Source organism: Aplidium turbinatum, chromosome 6 (genome assembly GCF_918807975.1).
Source record: "Aplidium turbinatum chromosome 6, kaAplTurb1.1, whole genome shotgun sequence".
In the NCBI taxonomy this organism is placed as follows: Eukaryota; Metazoa; Chordata; class Ascidiacea; order Aplousobranchia; family Polyclinidae; genus Aplidium; species Aplidium turbinatum.
The window spans coordinates 9,987,611-10,013,638 of record NC_137477.1 but is presented as its reverse complement, the minus strand read 5'-3'; the positions used below and the strand labels follow the sequence as shown (position 1 = coordinate 10,013,638).

Genomic DNA, 26,028 nt, shown 5'->3' with positions numbered 1-26,028 from the left:
TACCGTAATAAGTTTTCGCCTTTCAAGCTAGGCTGAGTTGTTTCATTTAAAAAAATGCTGATTGTTGTTTAACAATACGCTAGTGAGTTAGATTTTATTACGTCACAGCTGCGTTTGTGAAATTGTAATGTCACAAAAACGATTGATTACCTTGGTGAACATCAAACAACACAAGCATACGTATCACTAGGCTTGCCATACGTCCCGACTCCCGTTGTTCCGCCCGGTTAACCAGTTTGTCCCGGAACGTTCAATGTGAGATTTGCAAAAGAAAATTCTTGAGTTAGCTATTTTAGCAATTCCTTCTCAAGTGGATCTGCAAAAAATACCAACAAAATGTTTCAGAAGTAAATGATCGACTTCCTTGTCGATTAACGTTTTGGTGAAGAAATACATGTCTGAAAGTAAGAGGAAAGAATCGTGGCAAAATGCAACGACATCTCTTTAACAAAAGTGAATCCAGTTGTTCCAAACTTTTATCAATAAAAACATAGCCGTTCCAAACTTTCAAGAACATGTCGAGTTTGTGCTTTGTTTACCTGGGACATCAGCACCAGTTGAGCGAATTTTTTCAATTATGAACAATATGTGGACTGATGACTGAGGCCAAATGCTAGAACAGAATGTCAAAGCTCTCCTCACTTGCAAAATTAATGTTGATTTGACATGCAGTGAATTTTATGAATTTTAATGTGAAATCGAACACTGCATTTTTGAAAAAAGTGATTAGCACAGAAAAATATTATTAGGCCTGATTCATTTGCTCATAAATGTTAGGCTACTGAGTTCTTTTGTTTTCGTTGAGTGAAAGTACATATATTGGTATTTTGCCCATTTTAATTAATTAGTTGCATTAAATTTTGTATTAGGCCTACATTAAGTTCATTTGCAGTTTTCAATACGCGTCCCGGATTTGCATTTCTAAAAAATGGCAAGCCTACGACTGAAAATTGATGTGCTATATAATTAATCAAACTGATGTCGAATAATAAAATTTAAATGCTATACATAACAAAACTAAAACAACTACAACAAGTTTCCCGAACTGTTAGTTACTTCAACAAACAATACAGTCCTGTACTGTTGAACAGATCAAGAAAACAAAAGTAGGCCTTTTAAAAATTGCTCACAAAATGTGACATAGCTAACCGTAACATTAAAGGCCATGGCATACAATGCACATTGGTGGTACCAAAAAAGTGCAAAAGGCTAAAAAAGTCCACTACAAAAGGATGTTAGCTGGTTACAAACTACTCTGCAGTCGACAAGCGTGCCAGAAGCCGAACGAGAGACCACTAGATCGTTTCCTTGAGAATTTTCCAAGAGAAACTTCATACTACAATTTTAAAATGAAGCTTGAAAAATTTAGTCGTGGACTTGTGCTCTTCTGTTGGTCTTGTATTGTGTTGAATAAATAGTACTACTAAATAGTAGACATTACATTGAAAGACTTGTGATGCAACCGGGTATCAGTTTAATGTACACTTGTACAGTATTTCTGACAAAAAAAACAAAAAATATTACTTGCCAAACAAACTTCACCCTAAGAAGAGTCTAGAAAAACGTGTAAGCGACCAAACGCGCGAACATCGACTTATTTTATTCTGACACCGACCAGCAAACTGCGATTCGCGTCGATTAGAAACAACGTAAGCGATACCTCTAAACAAAATAACCAAAACATCGGATACATGAAATATTTGTACGTGCGGCATTCGGGTTTAATTAAACATTGATTTGCGGCAATCGGGTCGCGTGTCATAATGACGTGTAGTGATTTTTTGAAAACTTGGCCTTTCACTATTCCTCACAGTTACGAGATGAGGTTAATTTCCCTATATGAAAAGAGAGCTATTGTGGTCAAGTCTTGTAACATTACCAATTTAATACAGGGTTTTCTGTGGATCAAATACGTGTATTCACCTCGAGCAATCACAGAATGGACATGACAGGAATTGAAAATCAACAAATGCAAGATTTGATCACCATGGGAAGATCTAAAGAACCAGACAACCGTCCCCCGTTCTCAGGTGGTTAAGCGAAATTTTTTTGGATTCTTTTCAGTTTTAGACTTATCTGTCATTGATTTTCCCTTTTTTTCGTGGGACTGTGTAAGCTAGTCTTTAATTGCAGCATTCAGAGCAGATGTGATGCAGGACTCAGGAGCACTGTGCTCAGGGTTGTCGGCATTTTACCCGACCCAAAAAAAACCGGGTGGGTTTTTAAAAGCAAAAAAAACACTTTAAAAAAAACCCCAAAAAAAACATAAAAAACCCAGAGTATCATATTTGTCCAGTTATTATTAGAAAATTAAAAAAATGAACAAAAACACTACAAGGCACTTAAAACAAACTTTAAATTAGGACTTAAGGATGTGATTGTGAAGTAAATTTCCAAGAATAAACTGAAAACGCAGTGGATATTGTATGATACAGTACACAAAAATCAAGTAATGCCACTTTGTGTATAACTACATTAAAACTCATTTATGCAAGAAGGCCTTATAGTTAAACTGGTGAAAGTACTACTCTACTGTAGTCTGTATATATGATGTTAAATGCAATTTAGGAGGCTATTTACCAATTGCAGATTCTGGATTCTAACGCATGGCTGTTTCAGAGCATTTGCCTAAATGGCCATTGGCCACGCGATCGCTCAATTGCTCATCCATTACTATATATAATATATATATAAATGATAAAAAATGTTTAAACATGATGACATAAATGCTCCTTGCCTTCAAATCTAAAGCAAATGATGCAATAATGTGATTTCTACCACGGTAGCATCAACTTGGTATAGAAATCAGTGGATGATGCAACATCCAACTTGATCTTGAAATTAATGGATGATGCAACATTCAAGCAACAACTGCCCTAGTGTATTATTTTATTGAGTTATGCAAGCATGTACTGTGAGTGTGAGTGAAAGGCACTTCATTCGTAAAAAAAGTAGTTTTGAGGTGAAATAAGCATGAATCTACCTTTTTTTGCATCTTTTAAAAAAAAAAAACCCGGGCGGGTTGGGTTTTTTTCAGGGTTGGCTGATTTAAATCAAATGATTTAAATCATTGATTTAAATCATGATTTAAATCAAACAATAAAAATCAAAAAAATCAATTAAAAAAATCAAATGATTTTTTATTTGCTAAAATAAAAATAAATACATCAACAAACGTTTTACTGCTTCTTTGTAATACAAAAGTTATATTTAAATACATAAGGCTATAGGCTATGCGTGTTTTGAAAGGCAACTTAGTTTACTTGGCAGTTCACACTTGGGACTTGTATACCAGCTCCAACATAGTATATTAGGCTAGAGCTTTTTAGGTAAAAAAAAATACAATCAACGATTCAGAAAAATGATCTGTGACTTAGTAAGGATGGTACTATCATAATATATCTGTGATGTTAAGGACAATAACGTTAGTAGGCGGGAATAATTGCACATGGCCAGGGTGACTGCTCTTGTCATTTATGAGAAAGGATGAGCCTTGGTCTGAAGTTGCAGCAATGTAATAGCTCAAAGTATAGCTGTGATTTAAGATACTGATAATTAAGTATAATACGGAGTTTCAGTTGTGCATTTCAACTCAGACAAAAAATTGTTTCAGCATTTTAATACAAAAGAGGGTAAGCTGCACTATTCTGCATTGAGGCTCAGGGTTTTCAAATGTGAGAGTTTGAGCTAAAAGACACGGCACAGATTAATTTTTATTAGACCTTTTTTAAAATGCCTGTCCAGGTTAAAAACCGTTTTAAAAGATTGGTACTTTTTAGATCATAGAAGTATTTTGCAAAATGTGTTTCTTTCTTTTTTCAAAAACATGTTACCATTCCACAGCTATTGATATTTTGTAGAGCCATAAACTTTAGCGCGAATTTTTCCTTTTTATTCAACACAGATGTTGTCATGCAATGTGACGTCACGATGGGAGTTTTGCGCTCAAACGTAAGGAAAGATCTTAGTGTAGTGAGATGACAGTCTGAGACTCACCTTAATCTCGATATGCACAATTGTGATTTAGTATAAAGCAACATATCACACCTACTTAAAAATATGTGCAATAGACAGGCTAGCCTACAATATGATAATAAAAATGATTAAACACTTGCAAAGCAAAGCCTTTCAATCAATCAAGGGGTTAAAACTGATTCTGCTGTCTTACTAAAATGATCTCTTCCCCCAAGTAGACTCGACGCTTTTTTATCTAAAAAAAATCAAAAAAATCTGATTTAAATCAAAAAAATCCGATTTAAATCAAAAAAATCCGATTTTTTTGATTTTTTTAAAAAAATCATGATTTTTTCCAACCCTGGTTTTTTTAAAAAAACCCGGGTTTTTCTCAACCCTGACTGTGCTGTTGGAATTTGAACCGCTTTCAGGCATTTGGGATTTTTACGAAGCTGTTTGTTTGCGCCATAGGCTGGTATAGTCTGCGATTGTGCATGTGACTTTCTAAGTGTTTGTTAATTATATACTCATAACCTGTAATCGAGGTAAGGCAGAATTACCAAAAACAGCTAATGTATTGTATATATTTACATTGTCTATCTACTAAAACCAGGGCTGAACGTTCGCACCGAAACGGCTTTTCCAAGTTGGCCGCTATTCCGATACCCAGTGGTGTACTCTGGATAGGTGTCGAACCAACAACCTTTCGACTATTGGCTGCTTTTTGCTCTCACGTCGTAACCGCGCAGTCGAATATTTAACTTTTAAGAAAACAGCTTAACACTCTTCTTTGCTTACGTAACTGAGCAGTAACTTGTAGAGATGCAGCGAACCCAAAATTTTTATCCGCACACCGCACCGCAACTGACTCATCTATCCGCGCACCGCACCGCACACCGCAATTTATCTGGAACTTTGACACTGCACCGCACCGCACACCGCAAATTACAAAATTAAAAAAAAATATTTTAACGAGTTATTGTTTAGAAAGTCAATTGTAGGAAAAAGCATCCATGGCATATAACTGGTAACCTAGTACCAATACAGTTGTGCACTAATTGGCCAGGCTAACCAGATCATATTCTCTTATCAGCAATGCATCTAAGTTCTAAGACATAATACAAACTAAGACAAATAGAATGTTCCTGGATCCAGTATCAGGACTTTTGAACACTTTTTGTAAGCAATAATGCAATTATAATGCCAGTGGCTATATGAACTACACACACAAGAGTAAAACTTATAGCCTGAACTCACTGGGCTAACTGATATAGTAAATAATGCGGTAGTTGCGCTAGGCCTATAGCCTGGTAACTGAGCTTATCAGCTAGGCTACTAACCAAAAACATTCGTACAGCTTCCCTGACAAGCAAGCCCTAAAACCCTGTCAACTGCAAGCCATTTGCAATTTGCATTTGCATAGCTTTCCATCTTAGGGTTTCCGAAGGGAAAAATAACTGATCCGTGTTTCCAATTTAAATTTGAAGTTTCATAGCTGATTCTTGAAAAGTTGAAAGTTTACGTTTACGAAAGTTTAATTTCTTGAAAGTTTACGTTTACGAAAAATTAATTTCTTGAAAGTTTACGCGGCAAGCGGCGCGGCGCGGCTTTGTCATTTCAACCTTCCACGCGGCGCGGCGCGGCACGCGGCGAAAAAGTCAAAAGCGGCCGCGTACGCGGCGCGTCGCGGCTTGCATCACTAGTAACTTGTACTTATGCTGTTAAATAATGATTGCTAGTTGTAACATATCAGTTGGTGCCATTATCTGGACTATTTCAATGTTAACACGATGCTTTGGTTATCATAGAAATAAAGGAGGTGTTGAATGCATTACGTCTGGCAACATCGGATGCAGAAATGGACGAGGCGGTCTACCGTGCCAAACACAATCTCTTGGTATGTGTTCTTACCGCTATGTGCACTGGAATTGATAACGTCACAATTGTTTAAGTTGACACGTTGTAACACATTAATGAATGTAGCTAAATTAGGGTCTGCTACTATTCGGTGAGTTCCTAACCTCTAACCCCTAACCCCAAACCCCTAACCCTAAAACGGCAATGATAATTAGGCTACGGTACCCGATAATTTGAAAAAAAATTGAAAAAATCCCTCGTTAAGGGATCGGATTCACCGAAACGGGCCATTCCGGCTAAATTAAGGCATAAGCTGCTAATATGCAAAAGAAAAATTTTGTGTTACTTTTTAAAGCAATCTCGATAAAACTATTTCTGCAATTAAAAAAGAAGTGATTGTCGGCTTTGGTGACGGTGCTGATGGGTAAAAGTTTGATAACTCTGGAAATGATGTAAAGCCTCTGCTGGTTTACAATGGCTTCCCAGTTCTTCTGATTGGAATTGTATTTGACAGTAAAATTTTTTTCTTATTCAGGAGAAGCAAGACAGGTTATTATTAGAAACGTCATCAGCGGAATATCAAATCAACTTGGCTGACGCTTTACGTAATAACAACCTCATTGGTGCTGTTCCTATCCCAGACGAGGCACAAGACCCCCAACATCTTGTTGTGAGTATCATTTAATCACGAAGGCGCAATTCATAGACCCTCCCTACCATAGGCGCCGACTCCGAGGGGGCGGCGCCCCCCCCCCCCCGTGAATTTAGCTCGGGGTGGCTGCCTCCCCGCAAATTATTTAAAAAAAAAATCCAAAATCAAATGTTTCTAAGTTCAGATTTGCGTTAGTTTGACCTTCATTGCGGATCGATCTCAATTAAAAGATCTACTTGTTGCAACAAGAGCGCTGCTCCTAAGGCAACAAAAGAAACAGAAGTACGGTAGCTGATAAACGCCAGCATGGTGCCGTTGAAACATAGTAACAATGGTTGAAAAACTTTTTTTTTGATTTCTTCTTCTTTGTTTTTTCTTGGGAGTGTCAATAACGAGGTGCTGTTTGCTCAGTTTAGTATCTACGCGTATTACGAGCTAAAGTTCAAAGTGACCAGCATATAATTCGAAGTAGCCTGCATTATAAAGCTTGGCGATATACATTATACAATGGCAGATAGACGCAAACAAACATCAATGTTTTCATTTTGTTGCTAAACAAAGTAGCGGCAGTAGTGAACATCAACCAAGTGAAGATGTGTGGGAAGAAAGCAAAGGGAAAGTGAGAAAGCTACCACTTCGTCCGAATTGGGAGAGAGTGGGTTGAATGTTCAGTCTAAAGGTCGAAAGTACCAGCGTTCATGGGAAAAGGAATATCCTTGGATAACCTTCGACTCCGTGAAAGGAATAGCTTATTGCACATCGTGCAAATGGGCTGTGAATCACAACAAAGTCTCGTCACGGACAAAATCTGTTTTGTCTTCAGGACAACAGAAGGTTTGGATCGAAGGTTTCAGAAAATGGAAAAAAGGGAAAGATGCATTAAAAAAGCATGATATTAGTACCGCACACAGGGAATGCAGTGAAGCTAGACTGGTAGACGCAGAGGCCCCAGAAACATCAAAAATTGTATCTGATTCGACTTTGAGAAACATGAAACGGAATCGCTCGGTTATTGAGTGGATTTTTAAAGTAATGGCTGATGAAACGCAAGACATTTCTTGTTGGGAACAAATCTCTCTGTGTGTTCGTTATGTTGACGACTAATTAAACATTGTAGAATGCCCACTTGGTATGGTTCAAACCGATCGTACAGATGCTGCCACCTTCAATCAGGTTATACGTTCCGCCATAATTGCCGCTGGTCTGGATTTAACTCGTTGTCGTGGTCAAGCATACGATGGAGCTGCTAATATGAATGGCCGTTTCAATGGCCTACAAGCACGTTTCAAGCTTGACATTCCTTCTATGGTGCACGTGTACTGCGCTGGACACCAGATAAATTTAATTGTAGTCTACAGGACATGTTGAACTATAGTCACAATGGTAGAAGTGCTCTGGCTGTACTTCAAAGTGTTGTGAATTTAGTACTTGCATCCCCAAAGCGATTGGTACAATTCCGTAACTTTCAGTTGAGCAATGACGCAAGTGGCCATCACTCATCACTACGACCATTGCGCCCAATTAGGTGGGTTTTGAAGCTTGGCGCAATCGACGCCTTTTTACGTGAATATGAGAATTTACTGGATTGGCTAAAGAGTGTTACTGAAAATGACACTGCATATTCTGTAACTAAATACCGAGCGCAGTCTAACGAGAGCCATGGAAAACTTTTCAATCTATTTTACTTTGAAAACCATACATCGATTGCTTCACTCCGTGTAGAAACTACACAACAAAATGGAGCTTTGTAAATCTAGCAAAAATGGAGAAGTAGCATGATTGTGCTGAGCCAGCATTTTGAATGTAAGCAATCAGTCGGCTAGAAAGTTTGCCCCCCCTCGGCATTTTTTAAAACCCGGCGCCTATGCTCCCTACTACTACCTTTCTACCATAGTGATTGTTCATCTTTTTTACAGCTACCCAGATTGGTATATTGTATGTCAAATTTTGGGCAAATGTCAAACACAGACATTCACAAGTACTCAACCAGAAGTGCTAAGAATTAGTTTATGTACTTTCAACAAATAAATTCCAATTCTAGAAGAAGAAAAAAATGCGTAAAATATGCTGGAACAACTTTGTGCAATAACATCTCAAAGCACATCACAATGTTGTCGTTCTCATCATTCAAAAAGAACATAGAAACCAACTCATATCAAATTATTAATGCTAACTTTTTTGATCCATTTAAGTGTTCCATTTTTTAGATTTTCTATTATCATTGCCTTACTATTGTATACGACTAGTTTTTCTTGTTGTTATTTGTTTTTTTTTGTACTTATTGTACTTTTTCCATATTTGTTATACAGTACCCAGTAAAATATTCCATGTGAGGGGAACCTTGATTTAAATAAATGTATGGTTTTTTGGGTGCCTCCGTGGTGTAACTTTTGTATCAATAAAAGTAATATATTATATTTTCTTCTATTTGTGCATTACTGTGGATATAGAGCTGTGTCGAAATAAACTTGATTCTTTGGTTGAGGCCTAGGAAACGCTCGTTGCCAGGCACTGCGAATAAAACAATGCTTGGGCATCACTAGCCTCCCTCAGCTATTACACTTTCGCTATGCTGAATACTAAAAGAGCTTTCCAAATTGCTGGTTCCCTTCCGAACATAGACAGCACTTATCAAATTTTGTGCGCAATGTCTCGAGTATTTTAGCCGATAACAATATTCTTCAACAAAGAAAGCCTTGGCACTGTCAGTCCATGCGACCAGGTTTGTGGCCGTGGTGTAAAAACCTTTGTGTTCTCCAAGTATGTTAATCTGCCAGTGTTGAGATTCAAATTTGTTTTTTTCAGACTGAAGATAAGTATTCCTGCAATTAATCGTTTTCCTACCATTTTTCAGCGGCTTTACCTTCTTTAGATATACTGTAGTAAAAGCAAAGTGGAAAGAAATCTGTCACCCTTCGACGATATATTGCTAGCCTTGCCACCCTCACTCCTTATATAAGTCTGAATCGGATGACACGAGACAAAATTTTATTGCCATTCTATTTCCTGAAGGGGTCGCCAATAGGTGATGAAGCTTCAGTCGGCGGACACCAACGTTTAACTGATGAACACTGTGTCAAACTTGGATCGAACTTGCACTACACCGATGGATGGGAAGTACTTGCTCATAGACTTGGTCTCACACCTCAAGTTGTTGAAAACATTAAAGGGGATAACAGGAAAAGTAAGTGATGCTGTTTAGACTTGGGTATTGTTCCTACCAATATGTATTGTATAACCAGCCACCCCATTTTGAAACCTCAACTTCTGCTAACCTCTGATTTTCCATAATTTCTTTTGGTATATTGCGAGAGCTCGACGGATGGTTGCCTGTAAAATGGCGTGGGTTAAACTCACAAGAACAGTCTCAATTCAAAATCTATTTGTTTGTACTGTTTTTTGTTTTGTTTTTTTGACGATTGCAGTATTTTTGTTTTCGTTTTATTTATTTTCTAAATTTCCTTCCTCGTAGGTGCTCAGTGTAAAATCGCGATGTTTTGCGAATGGAAGAAGGCGAATGGTGGAGCTAGGGCATCGGTGCGAGAAATGGCCAAGAGTTTGAAACAGCAAAAAGTTGCCGTCGATGTGTGGGAGTTTCTTATGCCAAATCGACAAGAAAGGCTCAGTTTGTAAAAGGCTAATTTTGAAGAGAAGCTCTTGTCTGTTTTTTTTTTTTCTATGTATCTGTACCAGTGGTTCCCAACCTTTTTTTGGCTGTTACCCTAAACTCCACCTTGAAGTGAGCTAATTACCCCCACGATCAATTTTCAAAAACAAAAATGTTTATTGCTAAGTATTTCAAAGGGCTAACTATGACAATCAAAATGCAATACAATACTGAATACAAGATAAAAATGCGTGGTAAACATTCAATCCGAAAGTTGGGCCTGGACTTCAGCTGCCAGCTTTGTGATCCTGGGCTTTGTGGTAGCCTACTGATGGCGATTCTTGGGTCGCTTTCGACATCCATCAGGCGATTGCGCTTCTTTGTTTTCATTCCCAAGACTGTTGAAAATCCTTGTTCACAGCGATGCGTTGTTAAAAAAGATGTCAGGATATTTAATGTCTGTGTCGCTAATGTTGGTGCGTCCTGGAGTCTGCTAGACCAGAAGAGTTCCAAGCCTTTTCCCTTGAAATCAAGTGCACCATTTGCGACTAGCCGTGTCCAAATTCGGAAAGTAGTTGTCCATCTTCTTGGCTAGCTGGCCTAAGTGGTCAGCTATGTCCTCGCCGTTCAACACCGCTGTCAAATCAAGTCCATTGCTTTCGAGGTACATGTCAAGCGTCTGAAACTGCGCCACTGTGCCTCTTCCAACTAGCTTGTTCCACAATTTAACCTTTGCGATAAGTGCTGCTACGGCTACTTTGATGTCGATCACAATTGCATTCTTGCCTTGAATTAAAATATTGCCTTTGTCCATATCACCAAAGATATCAGCCAGATGAGAAATCCACTGTTGGTTTGAGAAGTATTCAGCCAAGTCGGACTTCTTTTCTATCAGAAATACATGGACAGCCTCACGAAGTTCGACCAGGCGGGTTATCTATGTGCTACGAGACAGCCATCGTACTTCTGTGTGGTACAGTAATGCTTCGTATCTTTCTACCATCTTCTTGCACAGTTCCTTGAAAAGACTGTTCAATTCCTTAGCTTTTATAAAGTTCACAACCTTCACTTGCTTCACTGTTTCTAAATCGAGTCTCGTTACCCCCCAAAAACAGGCAAATTACTCCCAGGTTGGGAACCACTGATCTGTACGATTTAACGCCTCTTGTTTCCCGTATTGCGAGGTAAACTAGTCAAATGAGTTGATAGCTCTGACTGGTGGGCACATGCTTCAACCACGCGTTATTTGTTTCCTTGATAATCAATCGCTTATGCAGTACCATGATACGCTTTTCTGGTGTAAACTAAGCCAAACTATCACAAGGTGTTTCAAATGATAATTCACTTTTATTCCGACGTTTCGTCACTTAATCACGACTGACTTCTTCACGGGAGTCGTTCAGGTAATGATTACCTGTCTAGTGTCTAGTATTCTACCATGCTAGAGAGGTGGTCATTACCTGAACCAATCTCTTAAGTAACGTCTTGTGATAGTTTAGAGTAACGTCTTGTGGTAGTTTAGTTATTTTACACCAAACGAACTTGTCATGTTATTGAAGTAAACCCCTGGCGATCAGTCTCCGTCAATTTTCAGCGTATTTAATCACCGGAATTTGACTTTATCCCTTGCTCTATTTCACCTCCTTGTTTTAGTATCTTGCGAAAATTACGTCAATATTTAATTCTTTGACGGCTCAGTGAAACCAGTTTAGTTGTTAGTTATTGTCTTCTCAGTATAGCGGCTGATTTATTCTGAAGAGGTGTGGGTTTGAAAACCTGGGATAGCTTTGCTGCTATTTCTTTTATGCGATAATTTGTACCTACGCTCTTCCCGTCGTCTGAGCTTGTTGGTAAATGTAGTTATAATCAATTTCTGTTTGATTTGGTCCTACAGTTTCTTTGTATCTTATCAATCCTACTCTTCAACAAAAAATTATTGCTTGTTAAGTATTCGCTTCAATCAAGCAACTTCTTAATTACATTTTGTTACCTTTTTTACTTTTGTTTTACGATGAAATGCGCTTATGTTTGTTCGATATAACCTATAATGTGACGGAAGAAGAAATACGCCACATTGACAGGTGTCAAACCCACGTATTCATGGCGTCGGGTTTGGACAGTTTTTAGTCTGGCATCTCATCCATAGCCCTTCCAACATGAGTAGGCTAACCCTGTGTTGGCCGCGCCTTACAGGAGTCATCAATGCACACAAAGCCTCCACACGTCGACAACGTAACGATCCACGTCGTGAAGGGTCAAACCCACAAAAACAGTTTTCTGTGTAAATCAATCAATTAAAAATCTTGTAATAAGCTACCAAGTTTCTCGGCAGCCGATTTGTAGCAAGAATTGACAGCGATAGACACCGTGTTTCGCCCATGAGGCTGGGCTCGTCAGTATCGCACCACTAGTGTTGAACTGTTTTATTCGCATCAGTAGCTCACGGTACAAAAGATTGACACGGTGAGAGAGTACAAACAAACATAGCCAGGTCGAAGACTTTCAGAAACCGGCCTGTCACACCCCGCGGCGGCGGGGAGCGGCGTGATTTATGGGGTGACGATGCACCCAGAGGGTTAAGTCCACCAGCTTAGGTCGCGGGGGCCAGGCTGGGGAGTCGAGGTACCTGTGGAGGGAGAGTGTGGATCGAAACACTATATGGCCCGTCCGCAAATTTAGAATGGCGGAGCGGGCCAGGGAGACAGGCTCTTTCTGCATAGCCCAGAATGAAGCCCTGCGACGGGCCGGGCGACCCGTCGCGTGTGGACGCTGGAACCGGCAGTAATTGACCGCCGGGCAGCGCCCACGTCTCCTTCACGCGTCCTCGCGCAGGTACTTTGACTCTTATACCCGGTCTGCCAGTAGGCAAAGCGGATAAAATTGGGGTCTCCCACGAGGAAGAGAGTCGAACCATTTAAGGATAATTTGGCTCTCGTGGCAGACGAATATTCAATAAAAATGTGGAGCAGAGGCTCGATGAATCAATATACTGTAATAAAAAAAGACGTTGAGGCAGGTTCGCCCAGCTGGGTCGGGGAGGCTAGCGATCAAAACCAGAGGCACTGATAGGCTACATTTCCGGTAAAAATAGAAAATTGGGGTAGAATTGATCAGGGGATCGTGTTGATCAATGCATTGAAAGCGGAGCGATGTTGGTCCGAGCGGGCAAGAACAGCGTTACAAGGCGAAAGCAGCGTATGACAGTTCGAAACAATTGATTGATTAGTACATAGAGAATCTAGTGATGATTGAAATTGCTATTAAACCAGTTTCAAGTCACAATGTACATTAGACATTTTATTTCCTTCCTTTTTACTTTAGAATGATTGTTTTTGAAGAGACTGGAGTATCATATAAAAGAAATGGCGCAGGTTTATAGAAATAAGGTGATCAATTTTAAGCCAATATTGTTACTGTATAAGGTTATAACGTCTAAACGGTTTGCTGTCTTGCGCGCTCGGATACTTACTGCAACGTTATTAGGGAATAAGTTTCTGATCGCTGATGTCGTCTTTTCTATGACATAGCCCCTCCACAAGTGAGCCCGGCGTTCCAAGCTTTCCAGACGCGGAAGGATCCTTCGATTGAGAGGGAGGCCACCCCAAGAGCAGGAACGCCCAAGGCAGTCAGAGCTCGTCGGGGCATAGCTCCCGAGGGAGCCTACGACGAACGGAAGTGACAGGACGTTCCTGCAAGGGCGCTTCCTGTCTTCCTTTATGTTGACACATAACTCGCCGTACTTGTCGTGTTTCCTGTCGGCGGCTTTTCGAAGAGAATCCGCGCCGTTGTCGAACGGACATGTGACGTCACATACGACCGTGAATTTCGACCACCGCTTTACCAGTCAGTGTAACTCTTATCTTTGTGGAAAGAAAAGAGCCAACAAAACCAGCAGGCGCCAGGGCAGAGGACATTGTGAAGAAAGGGGCGTTCTTCCCGGCTATCAGCACAAGGCTGAGCACTCACTAGTACAGCGAGCAGTTGCGATTCGCTAACCATAACGGTGTAGCTTCCACGCTAGCCATTCAGACCATCCAATCAACAATATGTTTCTCGGCAGCCGATTTGTAGCAAGAATTGACAGCGATAGACACCGTGTTTCGCCCATGAGGCTGGGCTCGTCAGTATCGCACCACTAATTCTGCCACAAAGGTATTCGACCACCGCCATCGCTAATTGTTTTTTTTTTTTTGTCAATTTTTTAGCAAATCTCTGATTCAACCCTTAATTCGATTGCAATCTGTCACTTGTTATTTAACTCTCCAAAACATAGAAACGTCGCTTTAAACTTTAAACAATTTGTAATAACCAGCTTTTTAGAACTATTTTATTTAAACCATGTCTCGCTTTTCAAGTCGTAGGGGAGACTCAGGTAAGTTGGCCCAATAGGCAAGTTGGCCCACTCTAAATAATTTTTTAACTACAATAGTTATTGTTACGTATCGTACGCATACTGAGAAAGTGCTGTTAAAACTACCTTATCACCAGGTTGGGAGGCTCTAGCAAGCAGAATAAACATGTGAGCACGATTTTTGTATGAAAAATTATGATTTTTAAAATTTTTGGATTTTAGAATTTTTTATATGTCGAGTGAGTTTTTTCTTACTGTATAAGAAAGATTATTATTTAGTGAGTGCAGCGCTAGTGTGGTTATCAAGGCTCACTTTGACGGTGAAACCGTTGTCAGAAGCTCGATTGTTTGACATAAATTTTAGTTTTACAATATGGTTGCCATTCAGGGAAGTTGGCCCATTTCGTGGGTGGGTATGTTGGCCACCATGGCCAACTTGCCTTCATGAGGGATTATATAGAATGATAATAATTGACTAATTAATACGATGACTTATTTTTGCAAGATTGAAGTAGCCTATCATCAAGTATCCAAAGTAAGTAAATCGCAGCTTTAGCCTACATCGGCTTTAAACGATCAATAATAATAATGTACTTTCTAACATCGTTTTTATGCCACAAATTGCGACACCTTATTCCTAACCCATATGGTGATAACAGAAAATAGAAAGTAATCAAGAAAACCAATCGCGGAAATGTGTATCAACCACTTCTCAAGCAACGGTCTAAAACGTATACCTCGTTTCGGAGATACATTAAAAAATGTTTCGATATTGGTACCCATGCAAAAAGGGGGTTTGTAGCCTATTGTAAACAAGGTCCTACCTATCAGTATCGTTAAGGTGACCAGATCGTTAGGAATAAAGGCATGCCGTTCCAACTACATGATGTTTGATACAACCTTTGTTATTTTCGAAAGCTTATTTGGTGTAGGATACGGTACTGATGTAAAAAAAAGTTTACTGAGGTAAAATACAGCATTATAGCCTAATAGTAAATTATCTTATAAACCATACATGAAAGCATACATAGAATAAATTATGTACGGTATGTATGCCTCTGTAAATCCAAGAAGTAATTAGAAAGAAAATAAAATTGGGGAGAAAGAAAACTTTTCCACTGTTTAATATACCGTAAATGGACATGTTGCCCTCGTGGCCAACTTACCTTTCATGGTGGGCCAAATTACCCGTACAGGAAGGCAAGATGGTCCATTTTATTTTTTTCGGAAAACTTGAAAAATTATATACCTAAGAATGTTTGTTTGATGCAAGAATATGTCCACTTCTAGAGTGATGAATTCTCTACTCTTCAATAGCATTCGCTTTAACATATGTTTTGTTATTAGCTTACAAATTCAATTTTTCATTTTGCTGGGCCAACTTACCCGAGTCTCCCCTACAGGTTTGAAGACTTCTAGAGATAACCTGGCCGGTGTTGGTTTCTCCTTCTCACCTTCTCAGTCCACTAGCTTAGGCTGGCCGACGAGGAAGCAGGTTCCTGTCAGTGGTCACTCACTCAACCCAGATGGTGAAGCCTCCCCGGTAGACTCACTGCTTTTTGCGAACTACTCGTCACTTCGTCATGGTGGCGAGTGTCCGATCCGCAATTCCGCACCACATCGTGGCTACTCCACCCATTTCGAGCCCCCCTTTCCGAGGTCAAATGGACTGCAGTCCGTCTGCCCTATTCACCTTACCCTCCCGAATCTATTCCCCCTTCTCTGTCCTTTCTCCACTTGCAGGAGGGCAACTCAACCTTACCGAGATGTGCAGGCGTATCAGGACCATATGCGAGCATTTCATGGTTCGCGCGCCGAGTTCGTGATCACCTGCAGCAGGTGCTGCCGTGTTCTCCCTCGAGCTTACAAGCTGGATGGGGCCCAAGAGCACTGGCAATCCTGCCCCGAGGGCCTTCAATTGCCAACCTGCCTTCCCTGGCCGAGCAATGACCCAACACCCTCGGAGAGCCAAACCAGACCCCCTATGATGACCAAGCCTGGGCTTTCCTACGCCTCTGTTGTCAGGCGTGGAAGGCGCCGGCCCTCAATTGCAGGCGCATCGGTCGAGGGGTCATCCCCTCTTCCTCCTTCCTCTGTCATCCGTTCTCAAGTCTTCTGGCGCCAAGGCCTAGACAGCACTTCCACTTTGCCCCCCCCCCGCCTGACTTTATGCCTGAACTTTTCCGTACTGTTCTATCTCATCCAGGCAAGACTTCGCTCAGCCCTGCTGACACTGACAGCTTGCCTGACCTAGATGTGTTGTTTCTTCCTCGTCTGTCTTCGGCCGGACCTGGGTCGTCTGACTCGTCGAACAGCGAATCTCTTTCCTCTTCCTCCAATTCTTCGCCCGATAGCCCGACCACGGACTGTTACGGCCTTACTGTTAGCGCGAACCCTTTTCTACATGTAGGGGAGACTCAGGTAAGTAGGCCCAACAGGCAAGTTGGCCCACTCTAAATATTTTTTTAACTACAATAGTTATTGTTACGTATCGTACGCATACTGAGAAAGTGCTGTTGAAACTACCTTATCACCAGGTTGGGAGGCTCTAGCAAGCAGTATAAACATGTGAGCACGATATTTGTATGAAAAATTAAGATTTTTAAAAATTTTGGATTTTAGAATTTTTTAGATGTCGAGTGAGTTTTTTCTTACTATGTAAGAAAGGGGATTATATAGTGAGTGCAGCTCTAGAGTGGGTATTAAGGCTCATATTGACGGTGAAACCGTTGTTAGAAGCTCAATAGTTTGACATAACTTTTAATTTTTACAATATGGTTGCCATGCAGGGAAGTTGGCCCATTTCGTGGGTGGGTACGTTGGCCACCATGGCCAACTTGCCTTTATGAGGTATTATATAGAATGATAATAATTGACTAATTAATACGATGACTTATTTTTGCAAGATTGAAGTAGCCTATCATCAAGTATCCAAAGTAAGTAAATCGCGGTTTTACATCGGCTTTAAACGATCAATAGCAATAATACACTTCCTAACATCGTTTTTATGCCACGAATTGCGACAACTTATTGCTAACCCATATGGTAATAATACAATAATGGTAAGTAATCAAAAAACACAATCGCGGAAATGTGTATCAACCACTTCTCAAGCGATAGTCTAAAACGTACCTCGTTTCGGAGATACATTAAAAAATGTTCCGATATTGGTACCCATGCAAAAATGGGGTTTGTAGCCTATTGCAAACAAGGTCCTACCTATCAGTATCGTTAAGGTGACCAGATCGTTAGGAATAAAGGCATGCCGTTCCAACTACATGATGTTTGATACAACCTTTGTTATTTTCGAAAGCTTATTTGGTGTAGGCTACTCATGTAAAAAAAGTTTAATAAGGTAAAATACAGCTTTATAGCCTAATAGTAGATTATATTATAAACGATACATGAATGCATACCATGTACGTATGCCTCTATAAAACCAAGGAATAATTAGAAAGAAAATAAAATTGGAGAGAAAGATAACTTTTCCACTGTTTAATATACCGTAGAAGGCGTAGATGGACATGTTGCCCACGTGGCCAACTTACCTTCCATGGTGGGCCAAATTACCCGCACAGGAAGGCAAGATGGTCCATTTTATTTTTTTCGGAAAACTTGAAAAATTATATACCTAAGAATGTTTGTTTGATGCAAGAATATGTCCACTTCTAGAGTGATAAATTCTCTACTCTTCAATAGCATTTGCTTTAACATATGTTTTGTTATTAGCTCACAAATTCAATTTTTCATTTTGCTGGGCCAACTTACCCGAGTCTCCCCTACCTCTGCGCAAGCCGACCTCCACCGGAGCCGTGGCAGTGGACTCGCTCGGTTTATCCAAGCCGACTTCGCGCCCTTCTTCTTCTCTGCCTTTGACGGCTACCACCGGAGCTGAAGCTGGGGACCCCATCAGCTCCTCCAAGCCGCCCATGCAAACTTTTTCTCCTAATGCTCTTCAGCGCTATTCATCTCACTCCTCCTTACCCTTTAATCCTGCTCCCATCTGTCCTATACAACCTTGTACCTCGACGCTGTCTGCTGAAGCCCAACCTTTTATCCCACCTACCCAAACCACCCACTCTAAATTCCTGCCAACTATCTCTTCCCAAACTCGACCCCGAAGTGACACCATGACATGCAACCAAGCCACGATTGACTCCGGACTCCCACAGACTACCCCAGGGATGTCCATCTCACCCAACATTCAACGATCCATCCAAGACCCTGTTGAACCAGTCAGGGAAAGTAAGACGAAAAGCTCCAGGCGGGCTCTTTGCAGTTTAGTGAACCTTACTTTAGCGGGTGGCATAAATTTCGACCGGTTCTGCATTGAATTGGAAGAGTGGACCGCTGGCACTTCGCCGCCCAAGAGGACACGTCCTCGCAAACCACGGTTCAATCGTGGCGCCCGGGCTCGCGCGGCTCGCCGTCGTTCGAACGGGGGTTCTCTTCGGTCGGACGGCGGGGGTTCGCGCGGGAACGGAGTCCGATATCGTAGGGGCGTGGAGTTGCGAGCCGCCTTCTCGCGGGACGCAAAGGGAACAGTCCGTCGAATCGTTGAAGGAAAAAACAGTGACCGTCGTTGCGAAATCCCACCTCAAGAAATTGAGGAGAGATTTCGACGCGACATGACCGCTACTGAAGCTGGGAGTTGCTCGCAGATGCCCAAGTGGATGAACTCCCACCGTTACGAGCATGATAGTGTAAACCTCTTCCCCGTCGATGACGGTGAAGGTCCCATTACGGCCCGGGAGGTGGAGGCGGTCCTCCAGTCGCTTGATGTCGGTTCCGCCCTTGGTTCTGACGGATTGTCCTACGGTGTCTGGAAGACCCTGGACCCAAGAGGGGGACTCTTGGCCAGCCTTTTCGAGACCTGCCGGATCAACCGTCGTGTACCGGACCAGTGGAGAACCAGCAGGATCACACTCATATGTAAAGACCCTGAGGGCGACCTGCACGATGTCAGCAACTGGCGGCCCATCTCCATCTGCCGAAACATTTATAAAATTTACGCCGCCGTATTGGCCCGGCGCCTGCAGCGATGGGCGGTGGAGGGGAATGTTATCAGCCGAGAGCAAAAGGGATTCATGCCCACAGAGGGCGTCTATGAGCATGTGTTCATGCTCGACACCATCCTCTCGGATGCACAGTCACGCAAAAGGCCTGTGTCGGTTGCGTTTCTGGACATTCGAAACGCCTTTGGCAGTGTCTGGCACGAATGCATAGCCGAGGTCCTGCGTCATTTCAACGCCCCCACAGACCTTATTGAGTGCATCTCCGACATATACGTCGACAACACCTGCACCGTCCGCTGCGGCAATGGTGAAACCGACCGTATCCCTGTGGGGCGGGGAGTCCGTCAGGGCTGCCCGTTGTCTGGGCTGATATTCAATTTGGTCATCGAGGTGCTCCTCAGGGGCGTCCGTGACAAAACGGATTGCGGCTACAACCTTCCTGCCAAAGAAGATATTAAAGTACGTTGTATGGCCTATGCGGACGACATCTGTCTCGTTTCTTCGGATCGCGAGCAGATGATCTCTCTTTAGACAGTATAAGCTTCTGAAGCTTGACCGACTGGTTTTGCGGTGTTTGAAGGTGGCGTGGCGTCTTCCCAGGTGGGCCTGCAGCGCGTTCTTTTACTGTAAGCCTGCATTGGGAGGTTTGGGCATCACGAACTTGTGTCGCGAAAGTGACACGCTTTCGGTAGCTCATGCTTTCAAGATGCTGACGTCACCTGACAGCATTGTCTCTGCCGTCGCTCTCGAGCAGCTTAGGCGTCATGCCTGTCTGAGGTTCGGCACTCCAGATCCCACGACTGACCACTTGGCCAGTTATCTGAATAGTGACCCCCCTCCTGACGGCGCCCGTTCTAGACCGTGCCCTACAGGCGAGAGCCTGTGGGGCCGTGTCCCGGCGGCCACCCGTCGCCTGAACGTACGTTGGTCCGCCCGCCCGGATGGCGGCCTTGAGTTGGCCGCGGGGAGCTCCACAATCACCCCTCCTATAAGGAAAAAAGTGGTGCCGACCCTCCATCAACACAATAACTTGTGGTGGAGGAGACAGTGGGAATCCAAACCTGACCAAGGCAAGACCATCAGTGCCCACTGTCTGTCCGGATTTTCAAATTCATGGACCCGGCGCCCGGAGCTCCTGGATCACGCGGACCGAGTATTTGCGTACAAAGCTAGATTGAATCTAATGCCACTTAAATCAAAACCAAGCCATGGCCGCCGTTACCTACCTGCCATGTGTCGTGCGTGTGGGAAAGCGGAAGAGACTCTCCCCCACATATTGAATCACTGCCCTACCGTGATGTCTGTCGTCACAGAACGACACAATTCAGTATTGAGGGAGATCGTGGGGCACGTGCCTGCCGAATGGCAACCCGGGCTTTCCATAGATAGTACGGTTCCACAGCACGTGGAAGCGGGCGGTGCCGATCTGCGTCCTGACATCGTCTTGCAACGCCCTGACGGTGTCACGGTCGTATGTGACGTCACATGTCCGTTCGACAACGGCGCGGATTCTCTTCGAAAAGCCGCCGACAGGAAACACGACAAGTACGGCGAGTTATGTGTCAACATCAAGGAAGACAGGAAGCGCCCTTGCAAGGACGTCCTGTCACTTCCGTTCGTCGTAGTCTCCCTCGGGAGCTATGCCCCGACGAGCTCTCGAGCTCTGACGGCCTTAGGCGTTCCTGCTCGTGGGGTAGCAGAGGTGGCTAGAAAAGTGGCTTCCCTCTCAATCGAAGGATCCTTCCGCGTCTGGAAAGCTTGGAACGCCGGGCTCACTTGTGGAGGGTATACGTCATAGAAAAGACGACTTCAGCGATCAGAAACTTATTCCACAAAAACAGAAACGTTGCAGTAGGGTAAGTATCCGAGCACGCAAGACAGCAAACCGTTTAGACGTCATAACCTTATATCAATTGTCTTAAAATTCATCACTTTATATCATCAACTTATGTCTATAAACCAGTGTCATCTTTTTTATAATGCTCCAGTCTCATCAAACCCAAGCATTCAGAAATGAACAAAGGAAAGGAATAAAATGTCTAACGTACATTGTGAATCGAGACTGGTTTAACAGCAATTAAGTAACTTCAATCATCACTATATCTCTATGTATTAATCAATCAATTGTTTCGAATTATCTTACGCTGCCTTCGCCTTGTAACGCTGTTCTTGCCCGCTCGGATCAACCTCGCTCTGCTTTCAACGCATTGATCAACACGATCCCCTGATCAACTCGACGCAGCCTCAAAATTTCCACCCCAATTTTCTACTTTTTCCTGGTAATGTAGCCTATCAGTGCCTCTGGTTTCGATCGCTAGCCTCCCCGACCCAGCTGGGCGAACCTGCCTCAACGTCTGGCCAGTGCACATCCGTGCTCGCCGAATCAAAGCTTACTCTTCTCCAGTGAGTATGTATTACATTCCACCTATATTTTTTGTTTCTATTGATTAATCGAGCCTCTGCTCCACATTTTTATTTGAATTTCGTCTGCCACGAGAGCCAAATTATCCTTAAATAGTTGACTCTCTTCCTCGTGGTAGACCCCAATTTTATCCGCTCTGCCTACTGGCAGACCGGGTATAAGAGTCAAGTACCTGCGCCGAGGTTGCGTGAGGGAGACGTGGGCGCCGTCCGGCGGTCAATTACTGCCGGTTCCAGCGTCCACACGCGACGGGTCGCCCGGCCCGTCGCAGGCCATTTTTCTGGGCAATGCAGAAAGAGCCTGTCTCCCTGGCCCGCTCCGCCATTCTAAATTTGCGGACGGGCCATATAGTGTTTCGATCCACACTCTCCCTCCACAGGTACCTCGACTCCCCAGCCTGGCCCCCGCGACCTAAGCTGGTGGACTTACCCCTCCGGGTGCATCGTCACCCCTAAATCACGCCGCTTCCCGCCGCCGCGGGGTGTGGCAGGCCGGTTTCTGAAAGTCTTCGACCTGGCTATGTTTGTTTGTGCTCTCTCGCCGTGTCAATTATTTGTACCCGTGCGCTGTTGATGCGAATAAAACAGTTTAACACCTAGTGGTGCGATACTGACGAGCCCAGCCTCATGGGCGAAACACGGTGTCTATCGCTGTCAATTCTTGCTACAAATCGGCTGCCGAGAAACATATTGTTGATTGGATAGTCTGAATGGCTAGCGTAGAAGCTACACCGTTATGGTTAGCGAATCGCAACTGCTCGCTGAACTAGTGAGTGCTCAGCTTTGTGCTGATAGCCGGGAAGAACGCCCCTTTCTTCACAAGCTACCAAATAATGTGTAAAAAGTGTGATTATGTTAACTCGAGACAGCCTTTGTAGCTCGCAGAGCTCTATGCATGATGTAACTCTCATAAGCAAGAAAAAGAGCTTGAGAGGGAATTATTTTATACTCCAACTTGATATGTATCTACATTCTACAGCCTAATGTTTTGTTTTTTTCATTTATTTTTGTTTAGCTGTAATGTGGGTAGAGAGTAGGCTTAACGCAAGTATCATTGCTGTAGCCGGACGCTAATGGAAGTGATCTCATGTCACGTATCGATTAGTTTCATTTCTGTTTACGATTAAAAGCCCAAATCAGTGGCGAGGCATTGAATAGCTCGGGCTAATTGCTGATTGTATTGCATACCGGAGACTACCATCGTTTATGTATAATAACTTTACATTGCTTTCAATAATTTACTTTGTTACGTTTAGATGACTTTGTGGCAAATACCTGGTTTGTGCTTAATAAAATACTGAAGCTAAATGTTTGCAAATTTCAGATAGTTATTAAATTGAATTAAAAATCCAATATCCCACTCAGCGCGGTGCGTATCTTTGACACATTTTCAAGTAATCGAGATGTCAGCCATCAGATTGTTTTGTCAGTGGAGAAACTATTCACTAAAAGTGTAGAACTGTAGCGATCCATTATTTCAACATATAAGTTTTCCTGCCTTTTACTAAAGTTTCTGTAATTTTCCATGTAAACTGCTCCCGAAGTAAATAGAAAAAAGGGAACAGAAAATAAAAGGGTTTGTTCGCCCTTTGACGAGAGCTCACACGAAACCAGCTCTATCAAATCGGACGAGAGCTCTATCGAATCGGACCAGCTCTGTCAAATCGGACGAGCTCTATCACATCAAACCAGCTCAATTATACAAAGAGCTCTATCAAATCGGACTAGCTCACATCAAACCAGCTCAGTTAGACCAGTTCAGCTCTCAGAAAAACATTAAATTGATTGTTTAATTAAAATGTAATAACTCGTGATAATGTTTCACTATCCTGTAATTTCACTATTCTGTAATGTATAAATTCAAATTGTGTTAGAGACCTACAATATTATATGAACACCTTCTGATAACTTAAAATTATAATTCGAATAACAATTGTGTGGAAATTAGTTCATGGAGTCAGATAGCTAAATTAGATAAATAGAACTTTCATCAGGCAGTCAGACAGCCTTCATCTTAATTCAACTGATAAACAAACCATTCTCATACTTAAACTCATACTTAAATAACCTAAATAAAAATATAACCACAGAACTACTCGTGAAAAACTTATTTTAGTTAGAAGATTTGTAGACAGGCCAGGCTCGTCAAAGTAAGTCACAGTGTAGTTAAGAATATTATTATGTACGGTACTGCAATTAGGTCTGGTGCTATTTACTACTGAAATCATTCTGTGGCGTTTTAACAAATAACGACGTTATTGTAACGTTACAGTTTATTTGATTTTGTGATTCTTTTACCTGCCTTCACTGCGCTAGAACTGCTTCAAAAATAAACTTTTTGTGTCGTACAAGAGTCGATGTTATTATTATGCAAATTTTAAGTAAACAAACATACAATTGTTTTTCCAATTAACTTCATGCCTGGGATTACTTGAAAATCGTCAGTTTCCTGCAATTAACTGGATACTCTTTTTTAACCACCAAAAATTTATATAAGAAAATAAGTTAGCTTGCTTTGAAATCAAAATACAATAAATTGTACACCCAATTACAGTAAAAGCAATGTTTTTTAATAAACTTATTGTTAAAACTTGTGATAGCCTACCCCATATATAGCACTTCCCAAGTAATTCAAACTAAAATTTTACAAGTAGGCCTATGTCTGCTAAAAACAAGTGCATTAGAGCATGAGATATCTAAAGAAGGGGATGCGAAGGCTCAAAGCGATTGCATTATTCTTATGACACTACCAGGGCGGTAGTTTGTAGGGCGTGAAACATGAGGTTCTTTTCAAAATTGCAGAAAGTTTTTTAGTGTAGCCGGTACAGTCAGCTACCAAAGACAGTTGGTAAACGTTACATAAAGCATATTTAAAGAATACTTGTTTGGAAAGCAGGCCCGTAGCCAGCCGGGGGCCAGGGGGGCTTCGCCCCCCCCTGGCAAAATCCCAACATTCTGGAGCAACAGCTACAATTATAATGATTTTGCCCATTTTTCCCGTTGCAGAGCTCCAACCTAGGCCCAATTAACTACAATTGTTTTGTTTAGTTAACAGCTAAGATGATTAAACAATTTCGCCCCCCCTACCCCCTTCTTTGGCAACCTCAACATGTTCAATTCAACCAAGGCCAACACGTGTTAGGTTGGTAGAAAAATTGTCAGAAACTGTGCAAAATGAAAATGTTTAGGGAAAGAATGATCACCTAACAAAGAGGGAATGGTTTTCCAGCAGGCCTACAAACCGGTACAAATTAGGCTATTTGATATCAGCTGTCGCTATTCTCGGTAACATAGGCCTACCTAATTCTAAGGGTCAGTGATAATCAATTTGTGCAGTGATAAACCAAATTTGTGCAGTGATAAATCGCAAAATGTGCAGTGGTAAAGCAAGTGGTTTTTGAAGACAACGCATACAAAATATAAACCCGTAATCTTTTAAGCAGTGTTTATTTTTTCTCTTCAATCCAATCAGTGTAAATAAATTTTGTTTCTAGTTTTCTGATCTGTGAAGTGTTCAACCTTGCAGCAAATATTGCTACATTTGGATCTAGCACTGCCGTTTGTGAGTGTGGATTCTCAGTGTTAACAAGGGTTGACGCTCCCACTCACGGAACATGTTACAACCAAGACAGGCAAACTTGGTGCTTATGGCCTTTGATCATTCTGTATCGAAATCTATCGATTTAGACTTGTTTGTGAGACGATTTGCATCCAAACATCCGCTACTGCAATTGCAATAGACTAGCTCACGGGTGTATAATAGGCGGAATGTAATCATATATATCAAAATCTTCGGCACTAGCTTCTTCGAACCAGTTAAAGTTTTTGCTCATAACAAGGATGTGAAGCAGCGGTGACAACAAGGGCAAGATTGGGCTGGGCAAAGTTCAGGGAATGTGGGGAAATGTTGCATGGCAGAAAATTTTCACTAAGGATGAAAGGAAAAGTATATCGGAGCTGTGTGTGCCTGCAATGCTACATGGTAGCGAGACATGGGTATTGAGAAAGAGTGAACTGGCAATCCTGAGAAGAACGGAAAGGTCAATGGTGAGAGCAATGTGTGGGGTGAAAACGAGAAGGGAAAAAAGGACTGAAGAATTGTTGGATATGCTAGAGATGAGAGAGACCATAGACCAACTGGCAAGGGCAAATGGAGTAAGATGGTATGGAC

The 26,028-nt window shown here is 42.1% G+C and overlaps 1 protein-coding gene across 2 annotated transcripts in view; it reads left to right on the top strand.

Annotated features, from left to right (window-relative positions):
• The window catches only part of LOC145772716 (receptor-interacting serine/threonine-protein kinase 2-like), a 35,684-nt gene extending 25,575 nt beyond the window's left edge, over positions 1-10,109 (top strand). For both annotated transcript variants that reach the window (XM_082584590.1, XM_082584588.1), the window contains exons 6-10: positions 1,893-2,030; positions 5,763-5,851; positions 6,347-6,481; positions 9,476-9,647; positions 9,936-10,109. In XM_082584590.1, coding sequence (XP_082440716.1) covers positions 1,893-2,030; positions 5,763-5,851; positions 6,347-6,481; positions 9,476-9,647; positions 9,936-10,096 — 695 coding nt within the window. In that variant the 3' untranslated portion in view covers positions 10,097-10,109. The remainder of the gene's footprint in view (positions 1-1,892; positions 2,031-5,762; positions 5,852-6,346; positions 6,482-9,475; positions 9,648-9,935) is intronic.
• Positions 10,110-26,028: the final 15,919 nt, after the last annotated feature.